The 19,356-nt window shown below is 42.6% G+C and overlaps 1 protein-coding gene across 1 annotated transcript in view; it reads left to right on the forward strand.

Moving 5' to 3' along the window:
* The window catches only part of Tmem117 (transmembrane protein 117), a 433,233-nt gene that overhangs the window by 344,284 nt on the left and 69,593 nt on the right, over positions 1-19,356 (forward strand). Inside the window, exon 5 of the mRNA XM_032885476.1 lies at positions 12,087-12,246. Coding sequence (XP_032741367.1) covers positions 12,087-12,246 — 160 coding nt within the window. The remainder of the gene's footprint in view (positions 1-12,086; positions 12,247-19,356) is intronic.

Below are 19,356 nucleotides of genomic sequence, written 5' to 3' on the forward strand. Positions count from 1 at the left end.
TTGTTGCTTCTTTTGTTGAATTGCCAATATGCGGGTTTTAATGGTTTTGATGGTGGGTTCTGAAAAACTTCAGTCAGCATTGTTCATGTAGATCAGGATGCCAGGCCACATCCATCCTGCTCTGTGTGGCCAGACGCTGTACTGTGAGGGGACTGTTGCCTTTTGGAAACAAGCGTTTCTGTGTTATTTTGTTTCAATTTGTTCAGTACCGGTGGAGTTCCTGCTGCACTCAGGTACTTCGTGATGAAGTGATAGAGAGATATAAAGATAAATAATACATAAGAGTATAGTTTAATAGACATTAGAATCTAATAATTTCCTGTACAGGCTCTGGGTCCCAACAGAGCCACAAACAAGATGACTTGACTGCATCTCCCTTCTCAGGGATCTCCTCTTAATGAATGTGTTCAGAGTGGCCAATAACCAGCAGCAGCTTCACTTAATGAAAGCCATATGGAGCAGCTGCACTCTTTCCCGAGGTCACTCGGCAAGCGCTTGTCTCTATTCTCCCATGATGCTCCTGGTCTCAAAAGCAGGACCTCAGAGGTTGCTCTTTCCGAGGGGAAGCCCTGACTCCGTCCGCTGGACTGCAGCAGTGAAGCCCGCTCACCTGATTCAGAAGGGGATGCTTTGATCAAGCAAATGGCGACAGTTTTCTTACGGAATTGCAGCGGTGACACTGATAATTAAAACAAATGAAAAGTGTTGGCATTCTCCCACGGCCATCTGTGATAGGCACGTCATGCTCAGAGGGGAACTGTGTGTTTGATCTGTCTCTTGGTTGCACAGTACAAAAACGAAGGGAAGTTGTGCCATGCAGGCTGTTTTGATTTTATTTTAATTTTTGATAAAACATAGACTTTATAATATTAGTTACTTTTCAATTCCTTTGCCATATCATGTTTTATGTATTTAGCACTTTGTAATGTGACACTGTATCTCTATTCATATACTCTTTATTGAAATGGTAGCTAAACCTTTCATTTTAAAAAGGATATACAGTTTGTTTCTCGATGATATGACTTGCAATCTGAATTATTTGTGTTGAATCCCAACGTTTAACTAGAATGTTGCAGAATGAAGTGGGCTTAAATCTTTTAGGAGTATATGACTTGTTCTGCACAATCAGAAAACAACACAGCACTCCTGTCTGAACTATAATAATATATGTTTATAATATTAATAGTGGTTAATATATGAAATACACTAAAGTATACTTATTATGTTAGATCACCTGACATTGCTATGTCAAATAGTGGCAATTTGTTTATCACAACTTACATTATTGAGATGACCTTGTACATGTTTGTTAGCTGTGTAATCAAAATAAAACTGCATAAAAACTAGCCCGGAATGGCTGAGCCCTCTGTGACATCCAAACTCAACAGCTATTTTTCTGTCTCTTGCCATCGGCTTGGTTTCTAGCTGTGTGACTTACTTGGTAAATCCACTTCAAGGTGCTCATGGGGGAAGGCAAATGGCATCGGCACACTTAGACGATTAAACTGTGTTACATGTAAAACACCATGCTTTAGTGATAATGTGGAGTTACTTATGTGTGCTACCTGTATCACCATATATAGTAGACATTTGACTAAGCTACAAGATGGATATATTTCCTGCCATTGAGACTTAGTTGTATTAAATTGATGAGACTTTGTGCGGATGTCTTGCTGACCAGGAGTTGGCTTTGACTTGAAAAGTTCTAGTGTTCATCTGAATCATGTTGTTGTTATTTTTTAAATATGTATTTATTTTTAGTTTTGTGTGTGTATGTGTGCGTGAGAGAGTGGGTGCACATGCACACCATGCACTACACACACACAAACCATGCACTACACACACACACATGCACACATGCACTACACACACACAAACCATGCACTACACACACACACACACATGCACACACGCACTACACACACACAAACCATGCACTACACACACACACACATGCACACACGCACTACACACACACAAACCATATACTACACACACATACTCCATGCACTACACACACACACATACACACAGAGGCACACACGCACTACACACACACAAACCATGCAGTACACACACACACCATGCACACACACACACACACACACACACACACACACACACACACACACACACACATGCACACACACCACACACACACACAAACCATGTACACACACACACACCATGCACCACACACACACACCACACACACACCACACACACACACATGCACACACGCACACACACACACACACACACACACACACACACACACACACACACACACACACACACATACACACACACACACCCACACACATACACACACACATGCACACACACGCGCGCACGCGCGCGTACTGCACCTGAGTGTATGTATGTGCACTACTTCCATGAAGCAGCCTAAGGAGACCAGAGGATATGCCAGATTCCTGAAACTGGACTTAAAAATGGTTGTAGGCAGCCTTGTAGGTGCTGGGAACTAAGCCTAGGTCCTCTGCAAAGGAAATAAACACTCTTAGCTGAGCCATCTCTCCAGTCCCTACATATGAACTCTTATTTCTTGTCTCTAGCAGATTATGTGACACAAGCAAATGCCATGGCCTCTTGGAATCATCTTCATGAATGTCCCCAACAGGCACACGTGACTTGACCTTTCTTTAGAATCAGTGCTACGGTCCCACTGCACTAGGATGGGGCCACTGGACTAGGGATGTTCTTTCAATCCTTCTTGGCCCTGCCTTCTAATTCATAAAATAGCAGAAAGGGTGCCTGAAAAAACTATTGGGAATCAATTATTTACTTACCTAAAATTTATATATGACACATGTAAGTCTATAAACATACATACACACATATATAGTTTAAGTGAAACTTTCTCACCAGGGCTGACAATGTCAGCCATAGACTGACAGGAATTCCAGTGGCAGCCACAGTCCCTCTTCAGGTGTTGGTCACAGGAGTTCAGAAGACCCCCACAACTTTATAGGACTTTGCAGTTGTTCTTGGCTGCCTCCCAGAGACTGAAGGTCCATCTGTACTGCTGAAGCCATCATTCAGACACAGACTCTGGAGAATCGGAGTTGGATCTGACCTAAAAGTCTCCTTTTTGAGGACTAGCAATTGTGGTAACAAAAGGTACCACACAAGCTCCCAGCGGAGGGAAACAACGAATAATCCCAAGTAACTGTGATGCCTGTGACCCAGGACAATAACCAGGATGTCACAATAACCCTAAGGACACAGCAGCAACAAGCATAATTAGACTTAAGGTCTGGTCAACAAGGGCGAAATCATGATGGTACTGGTACCTGGCCAACTACTTGGGGCTAATGAGCTTGTAGGTCTTTGAGGAAAAAACCATAATTACCACTTTACTAAGGCAGCATAAATCCTATATGCATTGTAAATAGATTAATAATAATAATAATAATAATAATCCTATACACATTATAGATATCTGTCCTTATACCTAGAGATAAGTGTGGCTTTCATCCTTCATGAAGGAAGTGATTGCATTGTGCCAACCCCAAATGATCCAACCACAATACAACCCCTGTCCCTAAGGCCTAGGACCTTGGGAGATGGGGCCAGAAGATTAAAAAACCCAGAGGACCAGGAAACCTGCTGTGGAATTGTGTCCTCTCGACATTACAGGGAAGCTTCATCCCATAAAATCTCAACAACATGAGCCTAATCAAGACCTGAAGCACAAACACGGCAGCAGACCTGCTAACACGGAAAAGGAACGCTTCTGATCACCAACCCTGGACAAAGAACTACAGGCAACTAGGAAATGCTCCGAGAGGGATACATTGTTTCCCCAAAGGAAAAGCTGCCTAATAGCTTATCCAATAGCAAGGGGAAGGTTCACGGGAAGTCGAGGGAGGAAAGGGACAGGCGGAATTGATACAATTATATTTCATTTTACAAAGTGAAACAATATATAAAAAAGTAAACAAGCGCTACTAATAAGGTTTGGCGAAAGGGCCGAAAGGAAATGTGAAGTTGTGAAAGTGAGAAGACTAACCACTCAAGCTGATAATTATGTATGAGGTCTTTCCATCTGAATGCATGCCAGGAACCAGAGAGGATAGAATTGATGAGCCAGTATGTCATGTTGGCACTGGGTACAGCCTGGAAGGAGAATAATCCAGATAATTGCTTAATTGCATACTCCTTAAAGAGAGAAACTGAAGCTCCCCAAAGCCTACCGTTCACAGTAAATGTCTTTGATCCCGATCATTGATTAAAAAAGAACCCAAGGATGGCTTGCCTCCATGAGGTTGGAGGTTTGAGGCCACAAGATTTAGCTTTTAACTGTTTCCTATCAGCTCTTGTTAGGCTTTTGTGTTTTACTGTTCAAAGTTAAGCTTTGGAATAATCTCATAGTGTTATACTCACAGTGAAAAGGAAAAGCAGATGATTTCTGGCTACAAACATAATGCAGGAAAGCTGTAAACTAATGCTTGCACTGAGGGACAGTGCCTTGTACAGATGACAGAGCATCCTAGCTCAGCCTGGGATGGTGCCTTCTTGGGTCATTTCTATCTTATTCTATATGATCTATAAAGCCTTCATTGTGATCTGTGACTCAGGATTTGGTTTTATATTAGTAAATTGGGTTTGATGATAGCAGGGTATGGTATGGGTGGCATAAGTTATTTATGTAAAGCAGTGAACCCCACACCCTGCATTCTGTAAACCGCATACAGTGACAGTGGACACGCAACGTTCACATTCCCTTCACGGCACGTTCACATAAAAAGTGATTTTTATTTTTAAATTAACCTTATTGAGTCATTTATTTTTCTTTTAAAGACCTGTGGTTTAGACACAATTATCAGCGCGGCAAAGCCTGCTTCATAAACAGTGGTGAGGGAAAGGGGCCCTGTGCTTCCCATGTGCAGGTGCAGCTAGGTGTTAACTGTAAGGTTTGACTCTCAGTGATTGGCACGTGTCTCTGTGTATGTCACATTCAACGTGGCTTTGGAGAAGGTATAAGTCGTTAATGTGCTTTGTTTCCCTTTCTCTTCTTTGCAGTCCTCTTGAGACTTATTTTTAGGGCCCTTTCTTTGAGCTGTAGGCATGCATATTTAATGATTGCCATTTTTATTCCTTTTGTACTATTAAAAATTAAATATCAGGCAGAATAGCTCCTTTAATTTCCCCTTGGAGCACTAAAATGTTACCAGTAACCGTTTCTTGAGATCCGTAGCAATACCCTCTGTCAAAACAGAAGTATACAGCAAAGCCAGGAAAACCTTTGCAAAGTGTTCTTAAGACTAGTACGAGTTAGGGCATTGTGCCACGGGACCGCCCCATCGGCAGAGCACGGGGTCACTTTCTCCACATCCGCCGGCCAGTATCTCCGTTGTCTTGCTGATGCCGATCTTGCTATCAGGTGTGAAGCAATATCTCCCCATAGCTCTCACTTGCTTCTCCCTTATGGTTAGTTTCCCTTCCCTCCACTCCTCCCACGGCCTCCACCCTGGCCACCTCCCCTCTCCCCCAGATCCACTGCTGCTCTTTCCCTTCTGAAAAGAGCAGGCCTCCCAGGGATAGCAACCCGGCCCAGCAAATGCAGAGGTGGATGCTGGCAGTCAACCGTTGAACAGAGAACAGGGTCCCCAATGGAGAAGTTAGGGGAAGGACTGCAGGAGCTGATGGGGTTTGCAACCCCATAGGAAGAACAACAGTATCAACCCACCAGATTTCCCAGGGACTAAACTACCAACCAAAGAGTACACATGGAGCAACCCATGGCTCCAGCCGCATATGTAGCAGAGGATGGCATTATCTGGCTTCAATGGGAGGAGAGGCCCTTGGTCCTGAGAAGGCTCGATGCCCCAGTGTAGGAGAATGCCAGGGCAGGAGGTGGGAGGTGGGAGGTGGGAGGAAGTGGGTAGGTGGGTGGGTGGGTGGATGAGCACCCTCATAGAAGCAGGGGAAGGAGGATGGGATAGGGGGTTTCCAGAGGGGAAACCAGGAAAAGCGATAACATTTGAAATGTAAATAAAAAATATTTAATAAAAGGAAAGAAAAGTCTAGGCACAAACCCTCTTCTGTATGCCTTCTCTTGAGAGATGTCTATTTGGGCCCTTTCCTGGTGCTTCATTTGATTCTGAGCTTCTAAGTTACTTACTTCCTGTGTGTTGATCCCTTTGGGGATGTGTAGGTTTTGGATGTAATATCCCAATACATTGGTTGCTGTTGTTGTAAGACCCCATAGTGGCCTTACCTCAAGAGCGCAACCCACAGAGCACAGATTGACAAAGTGACCGCTGCAATAGCATGAGGGTGTAAGGTTTTTAATCCACATATGTGGGGTTGCTCATCCACGGAGGGAGAGGCAACCCCAAACCCAAAAAACACACAACTTTTATTGGTTACAGAGGGCAGACTTCAGCAACAGGGTTAGCTGGCTTATTCTCATTGGTGGTACATAGGACAAAGGATCTGGTCAGGTATTGGCTGGCCTGCTCAAGGAGCTGTTCTTGGCTCAGTTGGTCACTTTCCTCATCCAGTCCTATACCTGGCCTTGGTGAATCACTGGGAAAGGGCTAGGTTGGCACTTCCCTTGGGGAGAGGCGGGGGGGCGTGACACCCTGTGGTTGTTCTCAGAATTTACCACAGGGAGGGGTAGGGGGTCTTTCCGAGAACAGTTGTTATTGTTTTGTCTTAATTAGCTTAGTCAGAATCTTGGTCACCAAAACTTTATCAAATCACTGGGCATCCTGACGTCAGATGTATCTCTTAGTAAGGTCATAAGTTTGTCATGGGCATCCTGACCACCAGATGTATTTCTCAAAACCTTGTTTTTATAACTTTGTTTCTCACATCTTTGAAACTTTGAAACTTTATTTCTTCACTGTTCCATTCCAAATGTTTCCTCTGCTATACATTTTCCCTGTCTGGTGTCATCTTGTTCATTTTTATTTCTCTCTCTGTGCTTTTGGTGTCAGATGTAGGAAATAACTTCTGAAACCGACTTTTTTCTGTTTTCTCCTAGACTTTTCATGGTTTCAGGGCATCCATTTAAGCTTCTATTGTTTTCCAGATGTTTTTGTATCTAATATAAGTATGAATTCAGTTTCAGCCTTTACACATGGCTATCCATTTCTTGTGTGTTTGTTGGGAAGACTACCAGGTCCCCACTGTGTATTCCTATTGATACCCTCAAGACTTAGCTGACTACATAGGTGTGCATTTATTTTTAGTTTTTCCATTTTTAAAAGAATGTCCGTGTATATATTCATATATACAAATTATCTTGTTAGTAAAACTTAATTTAATTCATACAAATTAATTCCAAATATAATATGGAATCAGAAAATATTTTGTCTCCACATTTATTTTTCAAAAATCCTCTGACTCCTTGGTTTCTTTAATGGTTTCATGAGAACTAAGAATTATTTTTCTATTTTAGTGAAAACAATGCCATAAGAATCTTTATAGAGATTGCTTTGAATGGGTAGGGACATATGGGTGATGTATGACCATTTTAACTGTTTATTTGATGCATGGGTACAAGAAATCTTTCCATTGATTTGTGTCTTCAGGTTTTGTGTGTGTGTGTGTGTGTGTGTGTGTGTGTACAGATATTTTAGTTCTTTGGTTCTTTTGTTCATTTTGAGTAATTTATAGAGGGAGTTATTTTCCTAGTTGCTTTACTGATTTTTGCTGTGAGGGTTCAGACACATGACTAATTTTATATGTTGACTTCTCTATCCACCAACTTCACTCATATTTTTAATTCAAACAAATAGTTTAGAGTTTCTAAATATACAAGTATTCCAAATGAAAGCAGATGATCTCATTTCCTCTGTTGTTTATTTTCTTTGCATAATTCCTCTGGCCATACTTCTATATTGTTGAAGAGAAGTAATGAAAATAGTCCCCCTTGTCTTGTTCCTGTGAAGGAAGAGCTAAGCGTTCTCCATCTAGTATAGTGCACACTGTCTTAGTTAGGGTTTTACTGTTATGAACAGACACCATGACCAAGACAACTCTTATAAAGTACAGCATTGGGGGCTGGAGAGATGGCTCAGCGGTTAAGAGCACTGACTTCTCTTCCAGAGGTCCTGAGTTCAATTCCCAGCAACCACATGGTGGCTCACAACCATCTGTAATGAGATCTGATGCCCTCTTCTGGTGTGTCTGAATTTACAGCATTTAGTTGGGGCTGGCTTACAGGTTCAGAGGTTCAGTCCATTATCATCAGGTTAGATGCATGGCAGCATGCAGGCAGGCATGGTACAGGAGGAATTGAGAGTTCTACATCTTCATCTGAAGGCCACTAATGGAAGACTGACTTCCAGGCAGCTAGGATGAAGATTTTTAAGCCCATGCCCATAGTGACACACCTATTCCAACAAGGCCATACCTCCTGATAGTACCACTCCCTGGGCCAAGAATATACAAACCATCACACACACACACACACACACACACACACACACACACACACACACACACACACGTGTGTGTCATGTATCAGTTAATTTTGTTGATGTGCATTCTTACATAACATGAAATCAGTCTGTCACTGATGGCTCAGCTATACAACTGTGTGTGCCATCCGTCCTTGGAATGCAGTGAGCTCACAGGGAGATCTCACAGCATGTGCCCTGTAGTTAATTATTACATGACTCTATAGCTAATCTGTGGAGTCGCTTTTGTTTGTTTGTTTAATATGAAAGCATGCTAAATTTTTTTTATCAAAAGATATTTCACACCTACTGAGGTGGGCATGATCATGACCTTCATTTTTATAAATGATTGTATTATATTGATTGGTTTGTCCATGCTTGCCTCTCCTTACAACCTATGAGTACCTTCTGTATGCTGCTAATTTGCTAAGAGTAATTACACCTAGGTTTATTGGAATTATTTTCTGTAGTGCGTGTGTGTGTGTGTGTGTGTGTGTGTGTGTGTGTGTGTGTGTGTGTGTGTGTCTAACCTTTCTATCCACTACAACTACTCTTGATGACTTGGTGTCATTCCTTTGCGAAGCCACGTGCTCCATCTGTACTAGGAGGTCTCTCACTAGTGATTCAGTCCTTTACTTAATCTCCTTCTCTTCAGACGGCTTTCTGATTCACTCTTGGTGGACCGTGCTTTCCTAGGAACCCGTCTGTTCCTCTGGGTTGTCTCAGTCAGTGGTGTGTCCTTGCTTATAAATATCCTCTTACAATCATTTGCACGTCTGAGGTATGCGTGGTAATGTTTCACTTTGTTTTGTTTTATTGATTTGCAGCATTTGTCACCAAAGGTTGGCCAGCTCTATCTTCCCTATGTCGCCAGTGCTTAGCATTTTTTCTGTTGTTTATATATCACCTCTTAACTCTGATCTCCTTTCGCACGCTGAGTTTGGGCTTCATTGTTTTTAGAGTCCCTTGGGTACAAAGTTAAGCTTCTTGGTGGAAAGGTCTCTTTTGTTTTAATGCAGGAGGTCACGCTATAGGCTCCTCGGCTTTCCTGTCTCGTCCCTGTTCTATGGTATGTCCTTTCTACCTTCCCTGTCTTCAGATTCTTCTCCATTCCATAGTTCACTGCTTCTTTGACACGTGGTTTTCTGGAGCGTGTTGTTTAATTTCCACGTTGTTTAGAATTCCTTCTGTTGTTACCTCTTTTTTTTCTTTGAGTTTAGAAATGGTACTTGTGATATCACAGAGCACAGCCCTTTAGGACCCTTATAACAGTCAAGTGAGGTGTGGATTACTCCATGGTGCTTACTTGAAGCACCCTACACATGATACCCAAAGCGTCTCAGGATGGAATTTTACTTTCACTTCCTATAGCAGAAGAAAATATGAAGTTTCTATTTAACAGGTCATTATTCAAAATTTCAGAGATGTAGCGTGTCTTTTCTATCTGTGGGTAGAAAAATCTGTAGGGAATATTTTATATTCATTATATCAAAGTATGACTTGTTTCAGATGGAGTTCATAGAAAAGGAACAAGGAGATTTCGAGAAACCTAATGTGCAGATTTTATCCATTTGCAATTGAAAGGGACTTCCAGGAAGATTCTTATTACTCATTTTGAGGTGTCAGTTATTAAAAGTTGTTAGGTATATATCACAGGACTTTCCTCAAGGCTCAGGAATCTTCACAGAGGAGGGAGCGGAAAGATTGTAGGAACACTGTGGTGGCCCACTTCCAGGAAATACTGTTTTCTAGACCCAATAGGGCAGATACGTGTGTTAAACTAATACCATCTTCAACAGTAGTCACAAGACCTCCACAAGCTCAAGACAGACCAAATCCTAACTGGAAGGAGTGGAATGGGTGGGGATGAAATCCCAGGCCAGTTGACAAGTCAGAGCATTTGGTAGTTGCTGAGAGAAGACAATCAGTTTTTATTGATGTCAACCACCCGGCAGGCCTAACCCCAGGGCAGACCTAACCCAGGGCAGACCAACCCCAGGGCAGGCCTTATTCCCAAAGTACTTAGGGCTACATAAATTGAGGTCAACATTTGGTAGTTTTTAAAAATAAATAAATTTTAAAAGAGAAAACTTGAAGACTAAATATGTAGGGAGGAGAAGTGGCTATGATTAAAGTATATTGTATGAAATTCTCAAAGAGATAATAAAATGTTAACTTAAAATTCTTTGTGAAAAAAAACGGATATATATTCTGTGGCTTTATTCCATATTTGTGTTTTTCTTGTTTCCCTCCCACCTTCTCTCCGTACGTCCCCCTCCCTTCCTCCCTTCCTTCCTTTGTTTCTTTGTTTCTTCCTTATCCTTTTTTCTTTCTTGTACTTACTTCTTTCTGATTCAGTTTATCCAGATATGTAGTCCTGCCTTCTTTACATAATTTCAAATGATATCCTGGTGACATATAGAAGCTCAACTTCTATCTGGATAATTTTCTTCTAGAGTAAAACTCAGCACACACATTTCAAGACTACTTATTAACAAAAGCTAATTTGACTATTTTATAGAAAGCTTAATTTTGACAAATACTTACTAAATCCTAAGGATAACTCGTAATATTTTCAGGGCATTATGAAGACTCGTGAGAATAGAACAGGGAATGTGTTCTAAGCAATGAGGATTGGTCCTGAGGCAACAGGCCTTCCACACTCTGTATTTATAGGTAAGAGGCTGTCTGTCTGTGGTCAAGCTGAAAAGCCAGTGGAATCCGGGGGCCACTCACCTTTTACCAGCGACCTGTGTATTCATGTATACTCGTTCCAGAACCTCAGTTAAAAGTGTGAATGTAGTGGAAACTATATAGGGTTCTCTTTGGGACATTAATTAAACAACCTCTGTATTTGCTGGGCTGGGTTGCAACCCCATAGGAAGAACAACAATAATCAACCAACCAGATTTCCCAGGGACTAAACTACCAACCAAAGAGTACACATGGAGTGACCCATGGCTCCAGCCACATAGGTAGCAGAGGATGGCTTTATCTGGCTTCAATGTGAGGAGAGGCCCTTGGTCCTGAGAAGGCTCGATGCTCCAGTGTAGGAGAATGCCAGGGCGGGAGGTGGGAGGAGAGAGTGGGTAGCTGGGTCAGGGAGCACTCTCATAGAATGGGGGAGGGAGGATGGGATAGGGGGTTTCCAGAGGGGAAACCAGGAAAGGGGATAACATTTGAAATGTAAATAAAAAACATTTAATAAAAGGAAAGAAAAGGCTAGGCACAAACCCTCTCCTGTATGCCTTCTCTTGAGAGATGTCTATTTGGGTCCTTTCCTGGTGCTTCATTTGATTCTGAGCTTCTAAGTTACTTACTTCCTGTGTGTTGATCCCTTTGGGGATGTGTAGGTTTCAGATGTAATATCCCAATACATTGGTTGCTGTTGTTGTAAGACCCCATAGTTATTAATATTCATTTTATTCTTAGCATTTCTTTCACAGTCCATGATCTTCAGGGGATCTCTTGGAAGAAACGCTACCATAATTTATTGTTTTGTTGTTTTTTTTTAAAGAAAATCCCCAGTTGGCATACGTTTCTCATCCTTGGGAGACTACACTTTGGGGCGGGTGTTTATAGACATTGGTGGAGCAGAGACAACCAGCTCTTGCGGGCATCTTTGTGTGACGAGTACCTCGTTCATTGCAGGACTGTCCTGTTCACCCTGACCTCCGTGGTGGTACTTGTCATCACAACCGACTGGATCAGCTGGGACAAACTGAACCGTGGATTTTTGCCCAGTGATGAGGTTTCCAGAGCCTTCCTCGCTTCTTTCATCTTGGTCTTTGACCTCCTTATCGTGATGCAGGTGAGTGCCCGGGTTCCCCATTCTCTCTGAAGTCGGTCTCCGCTTTCCTCTCAGTGTAAGCATGGGCTCTTCGAGTCTCGAGGAGAACTTAGCTACAGTTGGGATTAATGGGGCCTTTCTCTGTTCAGTTCCTCAGGAGCTTTCCTGAGCAGAAAGGACAGTTGGGGTGTGTGTGTGTGTGTGTGTGTGTGTGTGTGTGTGTGTGTCTGTGTCTGTGTCTGTGTCTGTGTCTGTGTGTGTCTGGGCGCGTGCGCGCGCGCATGTGCTGGAAAGGGGACAGGGAGGGAGAGGAAGAGAGGGAGAGAAGGAGGGGTTACAGAGAGAATTCATTTTATGAATATCATTGGGTGGGGCCTGGAAATAACGTATTATTATTATTATTATTATTATTATTATTATTAGACAAGGATGATGCAAGAAGCAAAACAAGACAAAAATAACCCCCCCTCCCCGCCCTTAACTGTCATTTGGTTAGCAGAGAACTCAAAGATCAAAATGGTAGCAAGCCAGCAACACAGAGAAAAGCAGTTGTCAAAGCAACCCGGGGTTGCAGCCGTGGAAATGGAGTGAAAGTGGTTATGAAAATGATCATTTTCAGTATTCACCAGAGACACTTGCATTTCATGTAACCAGCGCTTCCACCCCGCTTAGCAATAGATATTTCTGTAAAACATCACCGTGCCAGTGAGTGTGACTGGTGATGGCTGCTGGAGTGAGTGTTTGGAGTGTAGGAGTATTCTTTTGAAAAGAGACAGAAGGAGACGTTTGCTATTTCTTGGTGCTTTATCTTGCTCATTAAATGTCTATCCATTTGCTAGACATTTTCGTATTGCTTTCATAAGGCAGTTTTGTTTCCCCTCCTGAGCTCTATAAGTCATGAGAACAATGGCTGCCGTTGCCAAAGGGGAAGGAAACTCCATTGTGTTCTGAATTTATGTGAGATTTTGCAGGATAGCAGATTGGTTTTTTTGTTTCTAGAGGCAAAGAGGGGCCTTTATGGGAGCTATTGTGTTGTTGAAAAACAGAACAATAGTGTTTTGTTTGGTTACATATCCTGGGCATTGGCTTCCATGTGGTACTTACAGTGTATCACTGCTTCTAATGGGTTGTATTTTAAAATACATTATAGTTTAAAACTATCTGAAGACATAAGCTTGAAAACTTTTCTCTCTTCTAGAAACAGATAATGCTATTTTTTCACTTTCTGCAAGATACTAGCATAGTAGGGAGAGCCTTGGGCATGAGGTCAGACATCATTGCGGGGCTCTATTCTGTACTGCATTAGCTGTAGGACCTATTCTACAGAGCTCCAATTTGAGTCTTTAAGTTATGCAATAATATGTCACCTATTACTGTATCAAGTCCATTTTACCTTATTCTGCTTCCTAATTAATATTCTTTCTAGTGTTAAATTCTCACTGTGGTTAACTGTCCCACTGGTACCTCCCTGAGCCCGTTTTAGAGTCAAAGGTGCAAGCATCCAGACAGACTATTGTCCCCTTTGGTTTGTTCAGATTTGCGTGCTGCTCCTTCTCTGAATGACACTGAAATCTTTCCCTTCTTCTGTGCTTATGCAAATTGTAAGTCTTCCTCCAAGCAAGTTCACGAAAGCTAAGGACTTCAAGTGGACAGACACGATGTTAGAATTTGTACAAATTATAGGTTCATTCAAAAAGTGCCCAATAAAGACAAACAGATTAAAGGAAAGCTAGCTAGGGTTTATACTCACAGAGAGAGCAGGACTGCAACAGAAAAAGCATTTTAGACCTTTTTATTTTTAACACATAAAAATGTACAGCCAGTAAAGATGCTGACGGGTCCAGAGTTGCTGGAGACCAGTGGACAAGATGAAATGTCTGTACTGAGGAATAACTCAATTTCAACCATGTTGGCTTCAAGTAATCTGAAGCTGCCAGTGCAGTTTCATCAGAGCTGGATGGGGGGCCCACGTTATAGGGACACCAAGGGCATCACAGGAGGAAGAACACCACTGTCTCTTCAAAGAGGAGACTGAGTCAACAGAAAACAGATCAAGTCTCTGTTCGCCACCCCTCATCTTTGTTCCCTTCCTACAGCAAAGTAGCTTCTTCAATTTTCCGTTTATAAGGAGGCAAAGGGTCATAGCTGGCACCCCTGAGGGTGACCACTGTCTAGTTCCCGTGCTCCATGCTGATTCTCTAGGGGCTGTCCAATCCCCAGGTCAGTGTGGGAGACTGCAGAACCAGGGATAGAGATGAAGTTTGAAAGAAAAAATGAAGCTGGCTCCTGAAAACTCAAACTCTAGATATTACTGAAAGGAAGAGGAGTTGAGATGAGTCTTTCGAAGTAGAACTCTTGGACCTTTTGTTCTGTCCTCAACCCCCGTATCACTCCGTGGGGTCGACTGCTGAATCCTCCTGCATCTTCTGTGTTCCAGCACTCCTTGTCCTTTTTCTGCTCTTATCCCAACACGGAGTTTCCTCTATACCATTAAAAAGAACCAACGGGACCTGCTTCCTCCTCTTCCCTTCTACCATGTGCTCTATATTTCATAATCTTCCAAGAAGAAAGGATCCATTGTGCTTCAACATGCTACTTCTCAGCCACAAACATTATCAGCAGCTCTTCCTGAGCCCAAAATGAAGTTCCTAACCCATCAGTCACCCCTCAGGACTGTCCACTGTGTGGTGCTGGCTGTGATTTCTCCCGTGTTTCCTGTGCTCCATCGTTGCTGTAAAATTATAAAAAAAAAATGCTGCCTTTGTTCGTGCACTAGGTCCAGCACCGTAGTGCCCCAAGGTGTCTGGTAGACATCTTCATTTCAATCAGCAAAGCATCTCACCCACTTTGCTCCATCCCATATCACACTGCCAATGGCTACTCTCTGATCCCGGCAACAATCCCTCTACCCATCCAGTTCCCAAGGCAGGTTGCCACCGTGCCAGACATACACATCCCAATTCCGTGGTGGCCCAGTGTCTCCAGCCACCACAAACTCTCTTGAATTCAATTAAATCGCCACATGAAAGAACACACAACACAATAATGTCTGATCTAATTGATAAGATATAATTTCCGGCCTAGACATACAAAGCCCTGTACACATCCACCCCTTAAGAATATTCATAACAACCTGTAAATGTGCAGAGAGGAATCTTAACATCAGCCTCCATGTTCTCTTGGCTGCTTCTCTCTCCCTCGCTCTAGTCTCCTCCTTCTCTCTAAAACTTTTCTCCTGTCCATCCTTCCTTCTCATCCAATGACAGGCTTCGTTCTATCTTGTACCTGTCTTCACCTGCATAATGACATCATCCTACACTCCATTCCACCCCACACTGAAGGTCTTCATTCTTCATCCAATATGCTTATTCCCAGGATATCTAGGAGCCTCTTTCCCCCAGCCAGACTCTGTCTCCCTGCTCTACTGGGCATTGAGGATGATAGCCTCCCGTCTGGAAGGCTCATAATCACTTCCCCACTGGCCCTCCCAAAGCACCTTTCACCACACTGCAGACCAGCATGCTCCCTTCTCCTCACCTCTGTATTCCTTGGACTGGCTATTACAGTGTTGTACTTCATGCATAGGAGTGACTCATAACAGTCGCTAATGAGGACGGACAGATAGAAGCTCAGCTCCAAGTCCTGTGCCAACTGTTGTTCTCTGTGGGCCTCACACAGGAGTTCTGGACCCAGCATATGCAGGAAGGGTGCCAACTCGGGAAATGGTCTCAGAATGCATATGTGCTTCTAGCACTTGAAAATACCACATACAGATGTCCTAACAAGTTCATGGCCGAGGAAACCATGAGCCAGTTCATTCTGCGGTCACAGATCAGATAAAAGAAAAATGGGAAATTAGTAAAATTAGGGAAATGGAAAGGGTGCTTTCCTTAAGAGTGCTAGCCTTTTAGAACATTTAAACGATTGAAAGGCAATTTATTCTAGGCTTTTCTAAAGGCAGGTGATTGCTACCTGCACTGCAGAAAAATGGTGCCACAGTTGAATCAAAAATTATATACAGCATTAGACTTTTCTTTCTCAGGACTTGGGTTAAAGCCAAGGCTACTCTGTGTTAAGAATGGGTTCTATCTCAAACTCACTTCAGCCCTAGGAATGTGATACTATTTCTATAAAGGTTTAATTTTTAAGAAATGAGTTAAAAAAATTAGTAGAACAAGGATGCATCTTTTGGAGGAGATGTTATTATTTTGTGTATATTCATGAAATAGGATTTTCTACATTCATCATTAAAAGTACTTGTTTCACGTTCTCTATGGTTTGGGTAAAGTAATCAGAAGTAAGACAAAAGCAGATTCCAGGATATGATGCATGACTCATAAGATCAATGTGTTCTATGACATGAGTGAAGTTTAAAGAGAATTTCTGTCTTAAGAAACTTTAAGCCCACATTCTCTTTACTGTCCCTGGTGACATCCTTCATTCCCCATGCTTTCCCTCATTCCATGGCTCGAGTGTTCAGTTTGCAGCCTGCACTGCGCTGCCCTCTCTTTCTGATCAGTTGATAAAGAAGACAAAAGGAGTTGAAACAGATTGCAGAATAGACAAGTAGCAAGTGTCGAAAGAATTCCCAAAAGAAAGATGAATGTAGACAGGAATAGATGGAGGGGCTGTTCAAGGAACCAATGAGAGCAGAGGATGGTGAGACTAAATAGGGAACCAATTCTAGGACCCTGTCCCCCAGGGCAGCAGTACTGCCATCCAAATAAGATCTGCTCTGTTCAGGTAGGACAGGAAACACAGTAATTCCTCATGTGTGTCTGGGAAAAGAAGACAGAGGAAATGGGGATTGAAGACCCAAGGGTCTAGTCTACAGAGCCCATGGGCACATCGCATGGTTCACCCTCTTCTGTAAGCTTGAGTGGAAGACTGGTTGGTTTATGGAGGATGGCCATTATCTAGGATTCTTTGAGTGGAAAGGGCCCAGCAGTGCCTTTTCACTTTGGAAATCCTTCCGTGCTCCTCCTTCAGGCATTTCTGTATCTAACATGAAAGGTGATAAGAGAGGAAACTCATCTACATAAAGTGAGGGATAGTGTGTGTGTGTGTGTGTGTGTGTGTATGGGTGTGTGTATGTCTGTATATGTGTGTGTGTGTCTGTGTGTCTATGTGTTTTTATGTGTGTGTCTGTGTGCATGTGTGTCTGTGTATGTGTGTGTATGGGTGTGTTTGTGTCTGGGTATGTGTGTGTGTCTGTGTGTCTACGTGTTTGTATGTATGTGTCTGTGTGTGTCTGTGTGCACGTGTGTATGTGTATGTATCTGTGTGTATGCATGTGTGTGTGTCTGTGTGTGTCTCTGTGTGTATGTCTGTGTATGTCCATGTGTGTGTGTGTGTGTGTGTGTGTCTGTGTATATATGTGTCTGTCTGTATGTATGTGTGTGTATTTGTGTGTATGTCTATGTGTTTATCTGTGTGTATACTTGTGTGTGTGTCTGTGTGTATACTTGTGTGTGTGTATACTAGACAAGAAAAATGAAGGTGGCGAATAGAAGGGAGGAGGCAGGAAGAAGGGCAGAAAAACAAGTGTGAAGAACCAAAAAGACGGAGCAATGAGCAGAATTCTCCAGTGTCTGTGGGGAGCAGTAAGGGTCAGGGTGGGCAATGGCAGAGACCATGGGCCTGATGGCGTATGTCCTGATGGCATATGTCCTGATGGCATATGTCCTGATGGCGTATGTCCTGTCCTGATGGCGTCTGTCCATTCTTCAGTTTCCATTTGTACTCACTACCCATAGACGCTTTACATAACTGGACTCAGGAGAATTGGTAAGAGAGACTTTTATAGAGACAATTAAATTGTCTAACTAGATGGATGTAATCTAATGGCAGCTGCTTAAAAAGTGCACGGGAAGCAGAGGCAGCAATGGGAGGGTTTCTGTGACTATATACACAGGTATACTTTAACAGCTTAGATGGTAGTGAGCCCCAGGCTACTATTGCTTAGTAAACCATTGCCTGTCCTCTGGTTAGTAGAGCAAAGAGATTAAGAGTCTGGGCACTGGAATCTGGCTTCCAGGATTGCAACCCCAGGTCTGCCCTTTCATAGCTGTGTGATTTTGAGACTAGGTACCTACTGAAGCTGGGCTAATCCTGGATGGATATGGCTTAATATTCCAGGGAATTCTCCTTTAATATTAGTGCTCAGAAAGATTAACTCTACATGAGGCAATGCTCAGACATCCCAAAATAGTGCAAGTATACTTCACACTGAAGTCCCACCACTGATAGGACTGACAAAATATGTGAAGAAATTGTGCATCATTCTAAGGATAACCAATTCGAGTTCTAAGCGATATGTGCTTGAAACCAGTGATTGCTTTAAGAAAGTTGAGAATGCTTTAGGAATAAGCCATACTAAAAGAAGGCAGTCAAGAGACTAACTAGGCTTATAGCTCAGTGGTAGAGCTCCTGTTGAGCATGTGTAGGCCCCTAGGTTTCATACCCAGCAGCACAGAAAAACAATAGGATCCCATCTCTGTAGGAAAAGGGAGGGGTCGGGTTTATATGGTGATATGTCGTCTTTTATATATGACATATTAAAGGTCTCATCAACAGAGCAGCAGTAGAAACACACAGAAAACACATACTGATTAGAAATAGGAATAACAGGATCCCTTTAAGAAGAGACTGAAAGGAGAGTTCCTCAGGATGACTTTGACAGCATTCCTAGTGGTGATAATTTGTTGAACTCCTCAAAGCGAGAGTCACATCTGTTTCATTTCTATGTGTCCTTCCTCGTGCAAGATCCCAAAAATATCACATATACTTGAAAATGCTTGTTAAACTTAATAATCTACTTTCATATTTCAAGTAATAGGTCAGAATCATGGTAGAGCATTTGACCAAAGACAAAAGATGGGCTGAAGTACATGGCTTGTGGAATGGTGGGTAGAGAGGGAAATGGAGATGTTGGTGAAAGAATAGGACCCATCAGTTAGACAGGAGCAGCAGGCTTTGGGGGTCTATTACTCAACATGGTAGGCGTAGTTCAGAATGCATTATGTGTTCTGCAGTTGCTGACAAGAGTGTAGGCCTTGGGGGGGTCTATTACTCAACATGGTTGCCATAGTTAAGAATGCATTGTGTTCTGCAGTTGCTGACGAGAGTAGA

This window comes from Rattus rattus, chromosome 1 (assembly GCF_011064425.1).
Source record: "Rattus rattus isolate New Zealand chromosome 1, Rrattus_CSIRO_v1, whole genome shotgun sequence".
In the NCBI taxonomy this organism is placed as follows: Eukaryota; Metazoa; Chordata; class Mammalia; order Rodentia; family Muridae; genus Rattus; species Rattus rattus.